Here is a 21,304-nt window from a genome sequence, read left to right as displayed (position 1 = left end):
CAGTCTGTTCTCAGCTCATGTAAACATAATAGCCTTTCTCAATATTCTCTGTTTTCCCATAGAAGGAATATTATATTTGTATAAAATTTTTCTGCTATTTTAAAATTAAAATTTCTTGTAATGTTTAATAATATTTCACCCCTAAAAGAAAAGACTTACTAGATGTAATGCTTACTAAGAGACCTTGAAGAGTGTAAGAACTGAACAATTGATAAATCGTCTGTGTATGTCATAGGCTGCAAAACGGGAGCTTGAAAGGCAACGACAGCTTGAATGGGAACGGAATCGAAGACAAGAACTATTAAATCAAAGAAACAAAGAACAAGAGGACATAGTTGTGCTGAAAGCAAAGAAAAAGACTTTGGAATTTGAATTAGAAGCTCTAGTGAGTAGTTTGATTATGCTTTGGGAATCTACTTACATTGAACCATTAAAATGCTAATAATTCTTATTATTTTTCATTTGTTAAAGAATGATAAGAAGCATCAACTAGAAGGAAAACTTCAAGATATCAGATGTCGATTGACAACCCAAAGGCAAGAAATTGAGAGCACAAACAAATCTAGAGAGTTGAGAATTGCTGAAATCACCCACCTACAGCAACAATTACAGGTGAGAAAATATGTCCCTTAAAAGCTTTTTGGCTTACATGCCTTTCTCTGATTCATCTCATTCATTTATTCACTCAACAAACATCAAGCATCTAATAGGCACTGGGAAGCCAAGATGAAGTAGACAAGGTCCTTGCCTGAAAATAGGTTGTCTAGTAACTCAGCACACTTGCCGAGACTGCTACATGCCAGCTCAATGCAAGCTCTGGTAAGCACTGAGGATCCAGCAGTGGACAGCAGAGACAGGAACCCCGCCCTCACAGAGCTTACCTTCTGTTTGCAGGGGAGACAAGCACTAATAAAATAACAAGTATGTACTCTATTAGAAGATGAAAAGTTGCTCTGGAGAGCGAGTAGGGAAGAGAGTCCCCAGTAGTAAGGAGAGCTGTGATTTTGAGTAATGTGGTCAGGACAGGCCTCTCTCTGAACATGCTTTTTGAGCAAAGACTTGAAAGAGATGAGTGGCTGAGCCATGTGAATATCTGGCAGAGCAAGTTATAGGTAGGGAAACAATAGTGCAGAAGACCTGAGGCTGTAGCTGATCTCTGGGACGCCAGTTACAGCAAGGAGACCACTATGGTTGGAGCAAGTGGGGGCTGGATCACACAGGGCCTATAGTCCATTCATAGGACTTTGGCTTTACCGTGATGAGCACAATAAAGAAGTGCAGTTAAGTATATTAGGGGGAGTTCCAGAAATGTATGTATACACAACAGTTGGAGACAGTGGAGTACTCTAAGCAGTTCTGCTTTCATTTTATTACCTATCCAACCTTGACCACCAAGTTGTTACAATATCACCTGGTTTGGTTTCAAGTGTTGAGCTAGGGGGGCATCAAATTCATGTAGATATTGTTCTGCATATCATCATGAAAGATGATCAGTTTTGAGCATTGTGACTTTTTTTTTTTATAAGTCGTTTTAAAACCTCTGTGTTCTCAGAGACGTTTTCTTTCTTTTTATTTATTTATTTATTTATTTATTTATTTATTTATTTATTTATTTATTTATTTATTTATTTAGGCTGCGTTGGGTCTTTGTTGCTGCACGTGGGCTTGCTCTAGTTACGGCGAGCGGGAGCTACTCTTCATTGCGGTGCTCAGGCTTCTCATTGGGTGGCTTCTCTTGTTGCGGAGCACAGGCTTTAGGCACGCGGGCTCAGTAGCTGTGGCTCATGGGCTGTAGAGCGCAGGCTCAGTAGTTGTGGCGCACGGGCTTAGTTGCTCCACAGCATGTGGGATCTTCCCGGACCAGGGCTCGAACCCGTGTCGCCTGCATTGGCAGGTGGATTCTTAACCACTGCCCCACCAGGGAAGTCCCTTGAACATTGTGACTTTCATTTCAGCTTCTTCCTCTCTGCATGCTTTTTTTGAGATTTATCCATATTGTTGAGTGAATCAGTTGTTTGTTCCTTTTCATCACTGAGTAATATTTCCTTATTTATCCCCTCACCTTTTGAGGGACATGTAGGTTTTTTTCCAGCTTGGGACTGTTTTTTCTTTAAATTTATTTTTGGCTGCGTTGGGTCTTCATCGCTGTGCGCAGGCCTCCTCTAGCTGCAGCGAGCAGGGGCTACTCTTTGTTGCAGTGTGCGGGCTTCTCATTGCAGTGGCTTCTCGTTGCGGAGCACGGGCTCTAGGCGCGCGGGCTCAGTAGTTGTGGCTCGCGGGCTCAGTAGTCGTGGCTCGCGGGCTCTAGAGCGCAGGCTCAGTAGTTGTGGTGCAAGGGCTCAGTTGCTCCGTGGCACGTGGGATCTTCCCAGACCAGGGATCAAACCCGTGTCCCCTGCACCAGCAGGCGGATTCCTAACCACTGTGCCACCAGGGAAGTCCCTGGTTTAGGACTTTTATGAATAAAGCTGCAATGAGTATTTACTTATACGTCTTTATGTGGAAATGTGTTTTATTTCTCTTGGTTAAATTTTAGGAGTGGAATTACTATGTCATGTAAGTATGTGCTTAACCCTATCAGGAACTATCAAACTGTTTGCAAAGTGGTTGTACCATTTTACATTCTCACCAGGAGTGTATGAGTCCTTCAGTTGTTCCTCATTCTTGTCAACACTTGGTATTGCCATTATTTTTAATTTTAACATCTCTGGTGGGTGTGTAACAATATCTCATTTGGCTTTAATTTGCATTTTCCTGAAGGCTAATGATGTTTGTCATTGTTTCATATGTGTATTAGTATGCATCTTCTTCTGTGTGTCTTTTGTGAAAAAATCTTTAGCTCATTTTTTGGTAGGTTGTTTAGCATATCATCAAAGTTCTTTATATATTCTCGTAAGAAATCCTTTTTTAAAAAAATATTTATTTATTTGGTTGTGCCGGGTCTTAGTTGTGTCAGGCAGGCTCCTTAGTTGCAGCTCACAGGCTCCTTAATTGTGGCTCGCTGGCTCCTTAGTTGCGGCATGTGTGCTCCTTAGTTGTGGCAGGAGGGCCCCTTAGTTGCAGCTTGCCGACTCCTTAGTTGTGGCATGCAAACTCTTAGTTGCGGCATGCATGTGGGATCTAGTTCCCTGACCAGGGATTGAACCTGGGCCCTCTGCATTAGGGGCGTGGAATCTTAACCACTGTGCCACCAGGGAAGTCCCAGAAGTCCTTTGTCAGATAGATGTTTTGCAAACATTTTCGCCCAGTCTGTGGCTTACCTTTTCATTTTTGTAATGGTGTTCTTTAAAGGGCAGACGTGTTTAATTTTGGGAAAGTTCAATTTATTCATTTTTTTGTTTTATGGTTTATACTTTCTGTGTCCGATGCAAGAAATCTTTGACTATCCCAAGGTTGCAGATATTTTCTCTTATCTTTTCTTCCAGGAGTTTTACCCTTTTATATTACATGTTTAGGTCTGTGATCCATTTCAGGTTCGTTTTTACTTAAGTGTAAGGTAAGGGGTGAGGTTCATTTTTTTCCATAGCAACACCCAGTTGTTCTAGCAACATTTATTAAAAACACTGTCCTTTTCCCCCATTGAATTGCCTTGGTAGCTTGTTGATAATCAATTAACCACATTTGTAAAAAATCTTTTCTAGATTCTCTTCTGTTCCTTTGATCTTTGTCTGTCCTTTCACCAGTATTTCACTCTGTTGATAATTTTAGTTTTATAATAATTTTTGAAATCAGGTAGTGTGAATTCTTCAATATTTTTCTTTTTCAAATTATTTTGGCTATTTTAGGTCCTTTACATTTCCACAGAAGCTTTTAAAATCATCATGTCAGTTTTTACAAAAGTTCTTAGAGTTTTTATTGGAATTCCATTGAATTTATAGATCAGTATGGGAAGAATTGACATCTTAACAATACTGAGTCTTAATAGTATATCTCTTAATTTTATTTGGGTTGTTACAGATTTCTTACAGCAGTGTTTTGTAGTTTTCAGTGTACAAGTCTTGCACATATTTTGTAAAGTTTAGCCCTAATTATTTCAAGGTTTTTGATGCTATTGTGTATTACATATTTTAATTTCAATTTACAGTTGTTTGACGCCAGTATATAGAACCAGAATTCATTTTCATATATTGACATTATATGTGTGATATTGCCTAACTCATTTATTGGTTCTAATAGCTTTATTGTAGCTTCCTTAGAATTCCTACATGCATAAACATTGTGAATAAGGATAACTTTATTTCTTCTTTTTCTTTTTTTTTTTAATATTTATTTATTCATTTGGTTGCACCAGGTCTTAGTTGTGGCAAGGTCTTAGTTGTGGCAGGCGGGCTCCTCAATTGTGGCATGTGAACTCTTAGTTGTGGCATGCATGTGGGTTCTAGTTCCCCGACCAGGGGTTGAACCCGGGCCCCCTGCATTGGGAGCGTGGAGTCTTCACCACTGTGCCACCATAACTTTTTTTTTTCCAAACTGTACACCTTTTATTTCTTTTTTTGTCTTAACTGTGTTGATTACAACCTCTAGTACTATGTTGAATAGAAGTGGTGAGAGTCTTGTTCTTGATCTTAGGAGCAAAGCATTCAGTCTCTCACCATGAAGTATGATGTTAACTGTAGGGTTTTTTTTGATTGATGCCCTTTTTTTTTTTTGCGGTACGCGGGCCTCTCATTGTTGTGGCCTCTCCCGTTGTGGAGTACAGGCTCCGAAAACGCAGGCTCAGTGGCCATGGCTCACAGGCCCAGCCGCTCTGCGGCATGTGGGATCTTCCCAGACCAGGGCACGAACCCGTGTCCCCTGCATCGGCAGGCGGACTCTCAACCGCTGCGCCACCAGGGAAGCCCTGATTGATGCCCTCTGTTAGGGTGAGGGACTTCCCTTTTTTTCCTTGTTTGCTGACAGTTTTGATCATGAATGGGTGTTGAATTGGGTCATATTCTTTATTCCTGCATTTACTGAGATGTTTATGTGTTTTTTTTCTCCTTTATTTTGTTAATATGGTGATATTTGAATGTTAAACCAACCTTCCATTCTTGGGGTAAACTGTACTTGGTCATGGTGTATTATTGTTTAACAAACATTTTGCTGGATTCAACTTGCTGTTATTAGGGGTCTCTATTGAAATTCTTGAAGGATATTAGTTTATCGATTTCTCATAATGTCCTTGTCTAGCTTTGGTATCAGGGTAATAAATAAGAAACTAAGCTGTAGGGTATTCTTTTCTCTTTTAGTTTCTAAAAATATATGATGGTAGTCTTTCCTTGATATCTGTGGGGGCACTGGTTCCAAGTTGCCTGGGGATACCAAAATCTGTGGGCCCTCCAAGTCCTTTATGTAAAACGGATAGTACAGTAGTTCTTCCATATTGGCATATTTGAATTGAAATTCGATCCTAGGCTGGTTGAATCCAGATATGGTGGACTGACTGTAGTGGTAGCTACCATTTATCCAAAGCCTGGCATGTGCCAGTGTGCTCAGTGCTAAGACCTTAATGTGGATATTTAATAGAGTCCCACAGTAATCTGGTAAGGGCACTATCATTACTCTCATGTTATACATGAGAAAGTGAAGGTTCGAGAAGGGAACATTCTAGAATCAGTTTCTGGCATTGAGTTTCTAGCTGGGAAACAGGAATCCAAATTCGAATCCAGATCTATGTGACTTCAAGACTTTACATCCAACCTCAACCTTGACACTACACTGCCTTCCTAGCTAACCCCATCAGCTTGTCTCTTAAAATCCTGTATGTTTCTATAAAACTTTCTCTCACCTCCTGGAATAGTTATCTGGTTCCAGTATCAGATCAGTTGGTCCAAATGTGCAGATTAAAGGATTCGGGAGGCTGATTGCACTATGCCATTTTAATATAAGGGACTTGAGCAATCTCAGATTTTGCTCTTGAGAGGATCCTGGAACCAATCCCCCATGGATACTGAGGGTTAACTGTGTTTCTTCCTTAAATTTTTGGTGGCATTCACTAGTGAAGCCTTCTGGGTCTGGAGTCTTGTCTGTGGTAGAACTTTTAATTGCAAAATTTATTCAATAGATATTGACACAAGGCTATTCCAGTTTTCTATTTGTTCTCTGGTCTGTTTTGATAATTTTGTATCTTGCAATGAATTTGAACATTTCATCTCAGTTAAAAAATTTATTTGTATAAAATTGTTTATAATATTTTCTTATTATTCTTTGCAAGTCTGTAGTATCTGTAGTGATTTTACTTCTTTCATTCCTGATATTGGGAATTTGTATCTTTTCTCTCCCACTCCAATTCCTCCTCTCCTTCTTCCTTCTCTCCCTCCCCTTTCTCCTTCTCTTCCTCCTCTCCCTTCCCCTCTTCCTCCTCTCCCTTCCCCTCTTCCTCCTTTACTCCATCAATCTAGCTAGGAGCATATTGGGTTTATTGATTGGTTTTTTTTAAAAAAGGTTTTGGTTTTATAGATTTTTTTTTTTCTCTGTGGTGTGTCTGTTTTCTATTTCGTTGACTTAGGCTTCTTATTATTTCCTTCCATCTCTTTATTTTGGGTTTGATTTGCTTTTTTCTAGCCTCGTAAGGAGGAAGCTTAAATTATTGAGTTTGGATCTTTCTTCATTTCTAATAATGTATAACATTTTAAATTATATAATTCCTTCAAAGCATTGTCATAGCCATATGAATATGTTGTATTTTTAAATCCACTCAATTCAAAACCTTTTTTAAAATTTCCTTTGTCATTTCTTTGATGAATTATTTAGAATTATGCTGTTTAGTTTCCAAATGCTTGGATTTTTTTTCATTTGTCTTATTGATTTCTGATTTATTTATGATATGATCTGTGAACATACTCTGTATGATTTTAACCCTTTAAAGTTTATTGAGACTTATGTTATGGCCCAGCATTTGATCTGTCTTGGTGAATATTCCATGTGCACTTGTAAAGAATGTGTACTCTGTTGAAGTTGGGTAGGGTGTCCTGTAAATGTCAGTCGATCAAGTTGATTCATGATGTCGTTCATGTCTTCTGTGTCCTTACTGATTATCACTGAAGTCCTAATCAATTTGAGATATTAGGATATGACGTATAATGTAAACAGTATCAGAAGTTCACTGCTAGAAATCGTTTGAAAATACTTTAAAATGCATGCACCTTTTAAAAGTGTATTCTTTTCTGTGGTAACTGTTTTTCTGTGTCTTTCATTAACTGTTTATGAGAAGTTTCATAAAATATTCCGTTGAAAATTTAGGAGTGAAGGCCATGTGTTTGTTTATTATCTCACTGAATGCGCTGTGTCCAAACATATTTTTATTATTTAAGATTGATGCTTAGTATATTGTTATTGATAATAAAATACCAATCAAGGTTCCTGAAAAAGTAGTGAAGTTAAAAATAATACATGGTTTGAAGAAAGGCAGGTACATAGTAGGCCATAAGAAATCTGTTTCCTTTCTTTACAGTAATTAGCAGATTCTTGCTCTGCAAATGAGTCAGGTAGCCCTTCATATTGGTTTGACCTATTTTTGAAACTCAGGTAGTCCATTTAAAAGTAACATTTAAATAAACAATCTGAGTGATCTGAGCCAGGCTTCATCTTGATCCTTCATTGTTTGTCCTGGTTCAGGAAAGAATCTTTGGGATTGGGTAAGAGGCCTTGCCTTAATTTAGCAAGGAGAACAAGAGGAGAAGCTTAGTTGGCTATGCTTTTTTGGGAAAATGATCGACTTTTGTATTGTTTTGTTCAAATTTTGGGGGATGGGGGGTATATGTGTTTGTGTGGATTATTCATATGAGAAGATGCTACCAAATCCTCTCCATTGAACTGTATCTACTGTTCAGACATATAGTACACAAAGATTTATTACACACAAGCCAGTCTATATTTAAAGGTGGTTGTTCCAGAAAGGGACTGGTTCTTAGCCTCTAGTGAAAATTTTTAATTGACATTTTAATTTTTTCAAACCAAAAGTTAATACACAGAGATTTTTTTCTCAAATCAAATTAAAAATAAAAGTCAAATATTCCTTAATAAAGCCTGGAAAATCTGTCCTTTTTCTAAAATGTGTAGAAACTATATTGAATAATTTCAGCTGAACTTAGGCAAATACAATTGCTTGTCAAGTCACCCATGAAAACTCCAAATAGGCTTGTACAATGTGGTTTAGCTTTTATCTATGTCAGTTAAAAAACAGTTGGTTCAAGATTTTTGTGTAGCTGTTTAAAATTGTGCCTCTATCCTGAGTGTTGGACAAACATATATGGCAGCTAAGATTCTAATTGTTAAAAGTCCTTTTTTGATTTCTGTTTCCAACTTCAGGTGTATGGTAATCCAGTTCAACCCTATTAAGGCTCAAAGTTCAGGACAGAACAGTTCCTGTTTAAACTACTGAGTCAGTTTGCAAACAGCAGGGTCACTGCATTTGCATTTGATCCCAGTGCAATTGAGAGATCATTGCTTTCCATTTTCTCTACTGAGTTGTGAAACCACCCTGACAGTTTCACTGTAGAGGATTCAGGTTGAGATTAGGAGAGTCTTTGAGGGATGAGGAACATGGTGGATTTCTCCATCATTCATTGCTGTGTTCTCTTTCTCCTAGGAGTCTCAGCAAATGCTTGGAAGACTTATTCCAGAAAAACAGATACTCAATGACCAATTAAAACAAGTTCAGCAGAACAGTTTGCACAGTAGGTGTTTTATAAAAGTTGACTTTTTCCCTTTTTACTGGCAATAATTTTCTTAATTGAAATGAGAACGTTAAAAACCATTTTTCCTCACTGCCAGTTTGTTTTTCTTATCTTGCGATGTTTTTCTAAAACAGGAGATTCACTTCTTACACTCAAAAGAGCCTTAGAAGCAAAAGAACTAGCTCGGCAGCAGCTACGAGACCAACTGGATGAAGTGGAGAAAGAAACTAGATCAAAACTACAGGAGATTGATATTTTCAATAATCAACTGAAGGTAACTATTCTGTGTGTGCCTACATGTATGTCTTACTTTTTAATTTCTCTAACTGGCCAGATGATTAGTTGATATTTGATCCCAGGCAGAAAAATTTATTAGGCTGGTTTGTCAGCCTTCATGAAAGCCTTCACATTTACAGATAAACATTAAACAATCTAAGTTGAATTATTCTCCTTTAAAATATAAAAATGAATTTGGCATCTCTAAATTAGGGCTGAGTGAATGGCCCCAACATGACATCTGTCTTTTACCTGAATTACATTTTTACACATCTTCATCCTTTTGTCTGTAGAGAACTACATCAAGTTGAATTTCCAAAAGCTAGGCTCCAAAAGCTTCATCTTTCTTATGTTCTTTGAAGACTACTGAAAAGGAACTGTTGTCTCTTTTAAAACTAAGAATTTTTCTTCCACTTCTTACCTTCAAGGTTGTACTTGAATATAAGTCTTTATTTTGTCACCTCACATTTTAAAATATTATTGTTTAATGGAGTAATTGCTTTTGTCTTTGTGGCAGAAGTGGTGTATGGTTTTGTCATATTTACACAGTAAAACTCAGGAAAATGCCAAAGCTCTTGGGGAATGTAAAAGTCGTTAGATCACAGCCTTTTTCTGATTTGGTGCTTTTGATTTAACTTTAGAACTTTATCATCTTAAGAATGATTATTATCTTGTAGTAAAATATCTTGGAGTGCAAACAGCTCATTTCCTATCAATAACAATCATATACTGTAGATTTAAGTAGATGTTGGCGTTTTTAATCAGTTATGGCCTTATAAAAAATTGGATTTTACACTTGTTTTTCTCAAATATTTTCTTTTTCCAACCTAAAATCCTTTATACTTGATTCTGACCAATTTAGCTTTTGACACTAGGAAAAAGTTAAAATCCTATTCTTCATTAGTAGAAATAGAAAAACAAATTAGAAAGCATATTTGAGATTTTTAGTTGACTTTTGAATTGTGATTCTAGGCCAAATTGTCTAGACATTTGAGTTTGAAGTATTTGTACTGTTTTTTCAGAGTAATAAGTAATAAGCTTTTCTCAATTATACAATTCCAGGAAAGTGATCTTAGGGGAAATATTTGAGTAAACTTAGTGTTTGGGGGTTTTTTTTGCTTTCATGCTTACACAGAATATGTATTTGTGTGCATGTGTGTATGTACTATATATTTTTTTTCTATATTCGTACACGTATGATTGTGTCACATGTAAGTATTGGAAGTACAGCTATCAGTTCTCCTTCTCTAGAATAAGTACAGTAGAAACATGTTAACTCTCTTATGACTTGTCACTATTTCAAGCAAAAGGAATATGGCACTAGTGCAAGCTTGTAGTCCTTTATTTTTTTTATTTATTTTTTTTATTTTTTGTGATACACGGGCCTCTCACTGTTGTGGCCTCTCCCATTGTGGAGCACAGGCTCTGGACGCGCAGGCTCAGCGGCCGTGGCTTATGGGCCCAGCCGCTCCACGGCATGTGGGATATTCCCGGACCAGGGCACGAACCCGTGTCCCCTGCATTGGCAGGCAGACTCTCAACCACTGCGCCACCAGGGAAGCCCTTGTAGTCCTTTTTAATAGTCTCTTGGATTATAAACTGTTAAGTATTCAGGTATCTTCTGAACCCAGGCAGTACTCTAGATTTCTGCCTTAATCTTAAGATTCCTTTCTATAGAAGTGCGACCCAAAACAAGGTTCACACATTTTAGAAAATAATACTCTGATGAATTCCCTGGCGGTCCAGTGCTTAAGACTCGGCGCTCTCACTGCCAGGGGCCCAGGTTCGATCCCTGGTTGGGAAACTAAGATCCCACAAGCTGCAGTGTGGCAAGAAAGAAAGAAAGAGAGAGAGAGAGAGAGAGAGAGAAAGGGAGGGAGGAAGGAAGGAAGGGGGAAGGGGTATTCTGGTGGATTATTTTTTTCTTTTTTTGGTTGCACTGGGTCGTAGTTCTGGCAGGTGGACTCCTTAGTTGTGGTTCCAGGGCTCCTTAGTTGCAACATGCAAACTCTTAGTTGTGGCATGCATGTAGGATCTTGTTCCCTGACCAGGGATCGAACCCAGGTCCCCTGCATTGGGAAGCACAGAGTCTTATCCACTGCAGCACCCGGGAAGTGCCCCTGGTGGGTGATTTTTGATAACGCCTAGATGACTTACACATTATTTTGGCTGTATTTCGGCTATTGGATTACTGTTGTCATTGCTATAGAGCACACCCTTAAAATGTGGTGTTTGTCACTGTTACTGTGTTTAGTTGACTAATGCTGCCTTCAGTATCAGAGAGTTGCTTATACAAAGGCTAATTTTTTAGCCCTTTATTCCACTAGCCCCTTTTCCAAATATACTTATTTTTAAAATAAGAACATTCCTTTCTGTTGTAATTTTTATTTTAGTTTTCCATTATTACTTTAAATTTAAGTCAATGTGGAGAGTAAAAAAAAAAATCACAAGCCAGTATGTAGCTATATTGTTTTGTTATTTAAAACTCGTTTGGAGGACTTAGTGACTATATTATGTTACCTGACGGTTATTATTTCTATTATTCCTCTCAAACCTGGTGAGACCAAAGCAGTAACAGTTACATTGAAGAATCAAAAGATTTATAATTTGATTGAGAGAACTCAGAGGCAGATTTAAGTATCCATTGAGTATCTCCTGCCAATTTTTCTTTGTTGTAGTCACCTTGGAGAATATGAAGCTTTTTTTTTTTTCTGACTTTAGAGCATATATTCACTAGCAGCTGTAGTTTCTTGTGATGGACCAAGAGAGCCACATTCTGACCCTTTGGGATTTCTTCCATGTCTCCCTTGATACAGCAGTGCCTTTACAGCATCTTCACTAATGATGCAAAAATTACTTCTACCTTGCTGACAGTGAAACAGTTCAACTGCCCAGTCATTCCACACATCGAATTTAATGGTGTGAATTTGCTCCATCCTAAACCTTCCTCTCCTAAAAGGAAACCAGCCTGGAGAGTAGAGAAAAGAAATTCGGACTTAGTTTTGTTTTATATTCGTATAGAGTGTTCATCTAGAGAAAGAAAGTTTAATTCACTCATTATCAACTAATATGGTGACACTGGAGAAATACCTTATGGAGTGCAAAGTTTTAAAATTAGTTGATTGGAACATTAAACCTATATTCAATGGCTGGCTCCGTAAATGAGGGTTCCGTTTAGCAAAATCCAACTCTCATAGTTCCTTTGATACAAAACTGCTTACAATAAGCCATTCACTTCTTTTGATGCACACTCAAGGTCATGTCCAGTTCCTTAGGGATAAGGTCATGGGAACAATAGCACCCTGCTTTAGCCCAGATTCTTAAGCATAAGACTGGGATTGGGAAGTATAATTATATTTAGTTTCTTGAATGAGAAAGAGTTTAGAGAGCAGGTATGCTTTCTCCTTTTTTTTTTTTTTTTTTTTTGCGGTACGCGGGCCTCTCACTGTTGTGGCCTCTCCCGTTGCAGAGCGCAGGCTCAGTGGCCACAGGCTCCGGACGCGCAGGCTCAGCGGCCATGGCTCATGGGCCCAGCCGCTCCGTGGCATGTGGGATCTTCCCGGACCAGGGCACAAACCCGTGTCCCCTGCATCGGCAGGCGGACTCCCAACCACTGCGCCACCAGGGAAGCCCTTATTCTTTTTTTAATATGCAGTCTGGATTAGTTCTATCTACCAGGTGTCTAGTTGAGATTCATTCTTTTGAGAATCTCTCCTTTTTTCTTCAAACAAGAACTACACTTATGCCTCCTAATTCAATATCTGATAACCAATGATGGAAATAACTCAAGGCATTAATTAAAGAGGAAAACAATTACTTTTGCAGTTAGATTAACAGGTATTTGTTTCATATTGGTAGCAACCCACTGAAAATATAAAGCATACTTCAGTTCTGGGGACATGTTATTCAGGGCTGTGGAACATAAGGTCTCTAGAATCTTGGACCTTTACATTTCTATCTGATCTCATGGAAATTGAGGACTCTTTTTCTCCTTTTAGAGAAGGCTGTTTTTCCATGCATTTTGGTAGATATCTTCCTTATAGATACAATATTTATGTTTTCCAAAATTGATCCCAAGACGTAAGTGTCTTTCTAATTTATCACCCAAAGCGAAGAATTACTTAAAAAAGGAAACAGAGGGAATAAACTTGGCTTTTGTAGATCTAGCAAAAAGGGGGGAAATGATAGCACTCTGATATTGAAGCTTTTGTGCTCAAATTCCCAATTGATAGATTTTGTATTTTTACGCCTTTTGTGTGAACAGTAAATTTTTGATGATCTAATGAAAAATTTAACCAATGATTTAACCAGGAATAATTGATTTTGTTAGTAATTATTGCCAGGATGAATTAACCCTTCTTGAAGCAGCTTTAATTCAGTGGACCAAATTTGTTTATCAAATTTTCTGCTTTTAAAATGTGTTATATATGCAGCAAATATTTCTCATGCTAAGGAATAAAAAGTCTTCTCATATTCATGGCCTAGAAACATCAATTTAAAATTACTGATTATTGGGACTTCCCTGGTGGTGCAGTGGTTAAGAGTCCGCCTGCCAATGCAGGGGACATGGGTTTGACCCCTGGTCCGGGAAGATCCCACATACCGCAGAGCAACTAAGCCCGTGTGCCACAACTACTGAACCTGTACTCTAGAGCCCGCAAGCCACAGCTATTGAGTCTGTGTGCCACAACTACTGAAGCCTGCGCACCTAGAGCCCATGCTCCACAACAAGAGAAGCCTGCGCACCGCATCAAAGAGAAGCCCCCGCTCACCGCAACTAGAGAAAGCCCGCATGCAGCAACGAAGACCCAATGCAGCCAAAAATAAAAATAAATGAATTTATTAAAAAAATAAAATTATCACTTATCTATGACTTTTCTCTTTTTACCTTGTTTTACAGGAAAATTAAAGCTCTTGACATTTTTTGGAGAATCTGTCTGCCTTTTAGGCACATAGAATCATTCTGATAGTTATTTTTCTTATATACAGTGCTTAGCTATAGGTGTAAAATTGTGGCTCTAACAAGTGTCAAATACCATTACCAGTAGGGACTTTTTAGACAGCAGCGTTTGACTGCTTGCCTTTGGCAATGTTAGTAGTTACTGTAACAGTTTTCCTTGGCCCTGATAGCTTAATGTTCCATACTTTAAAGACCACTATGATAACAGAGCAGCAACATAAAGTACAGCTTATAGTTTTCAGGGCTCCATTGTCAGCCAAATAAAGAGAATCCAGGCAAAGAGGCTAGATATTGTGTTTCATGTTGGAAAGTTGAGTCCTTGTTGGTTCCCATCTAGTCACTGTGTGCTGGCCAAGTCCTAACGTGAATGGGCGTTTACATTGGAGCATTTCTTTCTTCCAGTCAGTGGCGATGCAGGAGGCAGTGTTGTAGTGCCTGGCAGTTCTCCTGGGCAGCGTCATCCACTTAGACTTCTTTCTAAAGGTCTCCATGCTCTACTCAGGCAATGCACATCTTTCTCAAACTAAGAATGGTGAACCATCTGCAGCTCTGTGCTTCAGTTTTCCCTGTGCAGATGAGTCCTCAGTGTCTAAGACAGCATTTACCATGAAGCGCTAATCCTTTTTTATAAAAGTTAATAATGATTCGTTATTATACATCATTGGAGTATGAGTGAATCTTTCCTCTTGACAAATTGTGTGTGTGTGTGTGTGTGTGTGTGTGATGAAAGCTCTGAACTACAAGCTGGATAAGGTACTGTAGTCTTTATAACAAGCATATTTTAGATCATTGAATTTGCTATGTGGCTGCAAAAATTTGAAAGACAACACTTAGTCATTATTTAGGTTGATATGCAAATTTTCATCATCAGATAGTATAGTCAGTATACTATTCCAAAAGGGGATAGTATTTTATTTCTTAGAAAAATGTATTTAGGACTAATTCAGAATTAAGAATTATATTCCTTAATATATTTGGGAAATCCAGGCTTTGTAAATTGAACACAAGAGGCTGTTAGAAATATAAACTCTGCTTGTAATGATACCTGTCCTAAAAATTGCTCCTAGGAACAGAATTGTTGTTGAAATGAGAATGCCAGTTATAGTAAATAAGGTTCTTGGCTTAACTAAGGCTTTTATGCTCTTGGTTTCAGACACTTGCTTTCATGGCAGCCTCATTCATTTTGAAGGCAGTGAAAGGCAAAATGTTTAGCAACCAGGGGAGAAAAGAAAAGATCTGGAGAAGGAACTGCAGAACAGAATGAGAAGTCAGGAAAAAAATGCATGCGAAGGGAAACAAGGAAGGAAAGAAAAAGATCCAGAAAGAGGACATGCAGAGACAGCAAGAGAAATCAGTGTGAATTCAAATTACAGTGTTGCTTTCTTATGTTAGTAGATTAATGTTTGGCTGTTCATGGTTTGTTCAAGATTGAATTTTATTTTTACCTCTATGATCCTTTTGAAAAGACCTCTTTTGCACAGAAGTAATAAAATGCTCTAACTCTCATTCAATGTACCTGTGATTGTGGAAACTTTACACAGATTCCTTCAATGTAGAAAAATAATTAGAACACTCCCAAGACTCAAAATAGTTAACAGACATTGTACATCAGATTCTGTTCCATACCAGTAGGCTTGGTGGTTGGTTGAGTTTTTAGTAATAGTGTGGGGTTTTCTTTTGAGGGTTTTCAAAAATACTTAACAAAAGGTGATTTGGGAAAGGGACAAAAGCAGAACTCAGTCTTTGAAAAAGATGTTTTCTTTTTTTTTTAATTCTCTTCTTTAGCCAACCCAACCCCCTTGACAATTTTATCCTTTAGAATGACATGTATTTAAAACAATGGGATATTGCTTTGTAAATAAAGTTGAGACATTTGGGGTAAACAGATTTTTCAGGACAAAATGGAGTCCGTTTTCTCCTTTTGGGAATATATGGGTGTCTAGCAAAGGCTCTTGGGAGACATCGGAAAAGATTTTTAGTTAGCTATTTCTATTGCAGAAACCACAGGGTTTTCTAGTTCTTCTCCCGTTTTTTGTTCACCTATCGCCTCACCCTTCACAGACGCATGCACATACACGCTGCCCAATTCATCCCTCTTTGGCTCTTCTATAACACTTATGATACATTCACTGCCGCCTTGTGCCGTGGGGCATTGGACTTACTATCTGGTTGAATTATGACTACAGATTTAGAAGTAATATTTAAGCATGTTTTTAAATGTTAGTATACCCCTTTTCGGAATTTAAATAACCAATCAATATTTTTTTATACTCCTCTGATTTTTCTTGCATCAAGAATGAATACATTTTCTAATTTTGCAATAATGGAATATCAGTTTACCTTGATATGGGTAAAATTTCTCTTTTGAAATGGTCATTTTTCAGATTTTTCCACCCAGATAGGAGTTCCCCTCTCTTCGTTGGGTTTGTTGATTGGCTTTCTTTAATAACTTTCCATTTGTTTCACAACCACTTAATTGGGATAAGTTACTATATTTAAAGACTCAAAAGTCCTTTTAAAAATTCTGATATTGTGTGCTACACAATATCCCTGGGTGAGAAGTAAAGTGATATTTATTTGTGCAAAAGCATGCCTATCTGTAAAATCTGTAACTTCCCCTGTCCCCCTAACATTTGTATAGAAACGGGACAGTTTACAAGGCATTTCCTTCCATATGGAGTCATTTGTTTGCTCTTCATAGCGCCTTCCCTTTGCTGTAGGTAGGACAGGTACTACCTCCCAAGTCTTGCAGATGAGTAAACAGAGGCTTAGAGAAGGACCTGCCAATTGCACTCTTCCTTTATCAAGCTGACTCCCAGGGACAAGAGGGTCTGGAGGCTTTGAGATTTCTGCCGTTTATTGAAGTTTTTTGTGGAAGCCAGGAAAGATTCAAGCTGAGTGTCCTGGGTGGAGTGTGGGGGAAAAAAATAAATAAAAGCACTTCTGCTTCTAACTTTCTGTAGGTATTAGGTCTAGACAAAACAAACACCTGCAATTTCTGTTGCTGGTAACTAAATTAATTTCCTAAGAGTTCCATTTAATATTAATAGTACCAAGACTGTTGTAAATAGGAGATGTGTCCTCCACAGTTTTATTTTGATTTATAGTGTTGAGTTCATGAATTTCTAGTAATTAATCAAGGTATGTTTGGTTTTGTGTTTCTTTTCCAAGAGATAGCCTGAGGCAAAAACCAGAAGCAGTGTAATCCTTCAGAAAAGTTAGATGACCAAATTAGCAATATATTCTCATTAACTGCTAGTCTTTTTTAGCGCCCCCCCCCCCGCCCATTGCTCGCTCATTTTTTTTCTCTCTTCACAAACCTTTATGCAATGTCATGTTTATGAAAAGGAAAGCCATACATATTGTTCAGGTGGATACTTCTTTTTTTTGACTTTTATTATTTCTTTATACAGCAGGTTCTTATTAGTTATCTATTTTATACATATTAGTGTATATATGTCAATCCCACTCTCCCAATTCATCCCACCACCACCCCCTTCACTTTCCCCCCTTGGTGTCCATATGTTTGTTCTGTACATCTGTGTCTCTATTTCTGCCTTGCACACCAGTTCATCTATACTATTTTTCTAGATTCCACATATATGTGTTAATATACAATATTTGTTTTTCTGTTTCTGACTTACTTCACTCTGTGTGACAGTCTCTAGGTCCATCCACATCTCTACAAATGACCCAATTTCGTTCCTTTTTATGGCTGAGTAATATTCCATTGTATATATGTACCACATCTTCTTTATCCATTCGTCTGTTGATGGGCATTTAGGTTGCTTCCATGACCTGGCTATTGTAAATAGTGCTGCAATGAACATTGGGGTGCATGTGTCTTTTTGAATTATGGTTTTGTTGGGGTATATGCCCAGTAGCGGAATTGCTGGGTCATATGGTAATTCTATCTTTAGTTATTAAGGAACCTCCATACTGTTCTCCATAGTGGCTGTATCAATTTACATTCCCACCTATAGTGCAAGAGGGTTCCCTCTTCTCCACACCCTCTCCAGTATTTGTTTGTAGATTTTCTGATGATGCCCATTCTAACTGGTGTGAGGTGATACCTCATTGTAGTTTTGATTTGCATTTCTCTAATAATTAGTGATGTTGAGCAGCTTTTCATGTGCCTCTTGCCTCTCTGTATGTCTTCTTTGGAGAAATGTCTATTTAGGCCTTCTGCCCATTTTTTGATTGGGGTGTTTGTTTTTTTAATATTGAGCTGCATGAACTCTTTATATATTTTGTAGATTAATCCTTAGTCCATTGATTTGTTTGCAAATATTTTCTCCCATGCTGAGGGTTGTCTTTTCGTTTTGTTTATAGTTTCCTTTACTGTGCAAAAGCATTTAAGTTTCATTAGGTCCCATTTCTTTATTTTTGTTTTACTTTCCATTACTGTAGGAGGTGGGTCTAAAAGATCTTGCTGTGATTTATGTCAAAGAGTGTTCTTCCTATCTTTTCCTCTAAGAGTTTTATAGTGTCCAGCCATATACTTAGGTCTTTAATCCATTTTGAGTTTATTTTTGTGTATGGTGTTAGGGAGTGTTCTGATTTCATTCTTTTATAAGTAGCTGTCCAGTTTTCTCAGCACCACTTACTAAAGAGGCTGTCTTTTCTCCATTGTATATCCTTGCCTCCTTTGTCATAGATTAGTTGACCATAGGTGCATGGGTTTATCTCTGGGCTTTCTATCCTGTTCCATTGATCTATATTTCTGATTTTGTGCCAGTACCATATTGTCTTGATTACTGTAGCTTTGTAGTATAGTCTGAAGTCAGAGAGTCTGGTTCCTCCAGCTCTGTTTTTTTCCCCTCAAGATTGCTTTGGCTATTCGGGATCTTTTGTATCTCCATACAGATTTTAAGATTTTTTTGTTCTAGTTCTGTAAAAAATGCCACTGGTAACTTGATAGGGATTGCACATTGAATCTGCAGATTGCTTTGAGGTAGTCATTCTCACAGTGTTGATTCTTCCCATGCAAGAATATGGTATATCTCTCCATCTGTTTGTGTCATCTTTGATTTCTTTCATCAGTGTCTTATAGTTTTCTGAGTACAGGTCTTTTACCTCCTTAGGTAGGTTTATTCCTAGGTATTTTATTATTTTTGTTGCAATTGTGAATGGGATTGTTTCCTTAATTTCTCTTTCTGATCTTTCATTGTTAGTGTATAGGAATGTAAGGAATTTCTGTGCATTAATTTTGTATCCTACAACTTTACCAGATTCATTGATTAGCTCTAGTAGTTTTCTGGTGGCATCTTTAGGATTCTCTATGTATAATATCATGTCATCTGCAAACAGTGACAGTTTTACTTCTTCTTTTCCAATTTGTATTCCTTTTATTTCTTTTTCTTCTCTGATTGCCGGGGCTAGGACTTCCAAGACTATGTTGAATGATAGTGGTGAAAGTGGACATCCTTGTCTTGTTCCTGATTTTAGAGGAAATGCTTTCAGTTTTTCACCATTGAGAATGATGTTTGCTGTGGGTTTGTCTTATGTGGCCTTTATGACGTTGAGGTAGGTTCCCTCTATGCCCACTTTCTGGAGAGTTTTTATAATAAATGGGTGTTGAATTTTCTCAGAAGCTTTTCTGCATCTATTGAGATGATCATATGGTTTTGTTTTTTTTTGTTTTTGTTTTTGTTTTTGCGGTAAGTGGGCCTTTCACTGTTGTGGCCTCTCCCATTGCGGAGCACAGGCTCCGGACGCGCAGGCTCAGTGGCCATGGCTCACGGGCCCAGCTGCTCCACGGCATGTGGGATCTTCCCAGACTGAGGCACGAACCCATGTCCCCTGCATCGGCAGGCGGACTCTCAACCACTGCGCCACCCAGGAAGCCCAATCATTTGGTTTTTATTCTTCAATTTGTTAATATGGTGTATCCCATTGATTGATCTGTGTATGTTGAAGAATCCTTGCATACCTGGGATAAATCCCACTTGATCATAGGGTATGTTCCTTTTAATGTGTTGTTGGATTCTGACTGCTAGTATATTGTTGAGGATTTTTGCATCTATATTCATCACTGATATTGGTCTGTAATTTTCATTTCTTCTAGTATCTTTGTGTGGTTTTGGTATCAGCGTGATGGTGGCCCGGTAGAGTTTGGGAGTGTTCCATCCTCTGCAATTTTTTGGAGGAGTTTGAGAAGGATGGGTGTTAGCTCTTCTCTAAATGTTTGATAGAATTCATTGTGAAGCCATCTGGTCCTGGACTTCTGTTTGTTGGAAGATTTTTAATCACAGTTTCATTACTTGTGATTGGTCTGTTCATATTCTCTATTTCTTCCTGGTTCAGTCTTGGAAGGTTATACCTTTCTAAGAATTTGTCCATTTTTTCCAGGTTGTCCATTTTATTGGCATAGAGTTGCTTGTAGTAGTCTCTTATGATGCTTTGTATTTCTGTGATATCCATTGTAACTTCTCCTTTTTCATTTCTAATTTTGTTGATTTGAGCCCTCTCCCTCCTTTTCTTGATGAATCTGGCTAAAGGTTTATCAATTTTATCTTCTCAACGAACCATCTTTTAGTTTTATTGATCTTTGCTATTGTTTTCTTTCTTTCTATTTCATTTATTTCTGCTCTGACCTTTATGATTTCTTTCCTTCTGCTAACTTTGGTTTTGTTTGTTCTTCTTTCTCTATTTCCTTTAGGTGTAAGGTTAGATTGTTTATTTGAGATTTTTCTTGTTTCTTCAGGTAGGATTGTATGGCTATAAACTTCCCTCTTAGAACTCTTTTTGCTGCATCCCATAGGTTTTGGATCATCATGTTTTCATTGTCACTTGTCTCTAGGTATTTTTTGATTTCCTCTTTGATTTCTTCAGTGATCTCGTGGTTATTTAGTAACATATTGTTTTTTTTTAACATCTTTATTGGAGTATAATTGCTTTACAATGGTGTGTTAGTTTCTGCTTTATAACAAAGTGAATCAGTTATACATATACATATGTTCCCATATCTCTTCCCTCTTGCGTCTCCCTCCCTCCCACCCTCCCTATCGCACCCCTCTAGGTGGTCACAAACCACCGAGCTGATCTCCCTCTGCTATGTGGCTGCTTCCCACTAGCTATATATTTTATATTTGGTAGTGTATCATATGTCCATGCCACTCTCTCACTTTGTCACAGCTTACCCTTCCCCCTCCCCATATCCTCAAGTCCATTCTCTAGTAGGTCTGCATCTTTATTCCCATCTTAACCCTAGGTTCTTCATGACCTGTTTTCTTTTCTTAGATTCCATATATATGTGTTAGCCTACTGTATTTGGTTTTCTCTTTCTGACTGACTTCACTCTGTATGACACACTCTAGGTCCATCCACCTCACTACAAATAACTCAATTTTTTTCTTTTTATGGCTGAGAAATATTCCATTGTATATATGTGCCACAATTTCTTTATCCA

The 21,304-nt window shown here is 37.9% G+C and overlaps 1 protein-coding gene across 1 annotated transcript in view; it reads left to right on the top strand.

Annotated features, from left to right (window-relative positions):
• The window catches only part of ITSN1 (intersectin 1), a 172,675-nt gene that overhangs the window by 48,280 nt on the left and 103,091 nt on the right, over positions 1-21,304 (top strand). The window contains exons 12-15 of the mRNA XM_022552996.3: positions 236-385; positions 472-612; positions 8,570-8,657; positions 8,792-8,931. Of these exons, the coding sequence (XP_022408704.1) occupies positions 236-385; positions 472-612; positions 8,570-8,657; positions 8,792-8,931 (519 nt within the window). The remainder of the gene's footprint in view (positions 1-235; positions 386-471; positions 613-8,569; positions 8,658-8,791; positions 8,932-21,304) is intronic.

Source organism: Delphinapterus leucas, chromosome 4 (assembly GCF_059928025.1).
Source record: "Delphinapterus leucas isolate spDelLeu-1000000601 "Yukka" chromosome 4, BTC_Dleu_Yukka2, whole genome shotgun sequence".
Taxonomy (NCBI): Eukaryota; Metazoa; Chordata; class Mammalia; order Artiodactyla; family Monodontidae; genus Delphinapterus; species Delphinapterus leucas.
The sequence above is the reverse complement of the archived record's forward strand: the minus strand, read 5'-3'. Positions and strand labels throughout refer to the sequence as shown.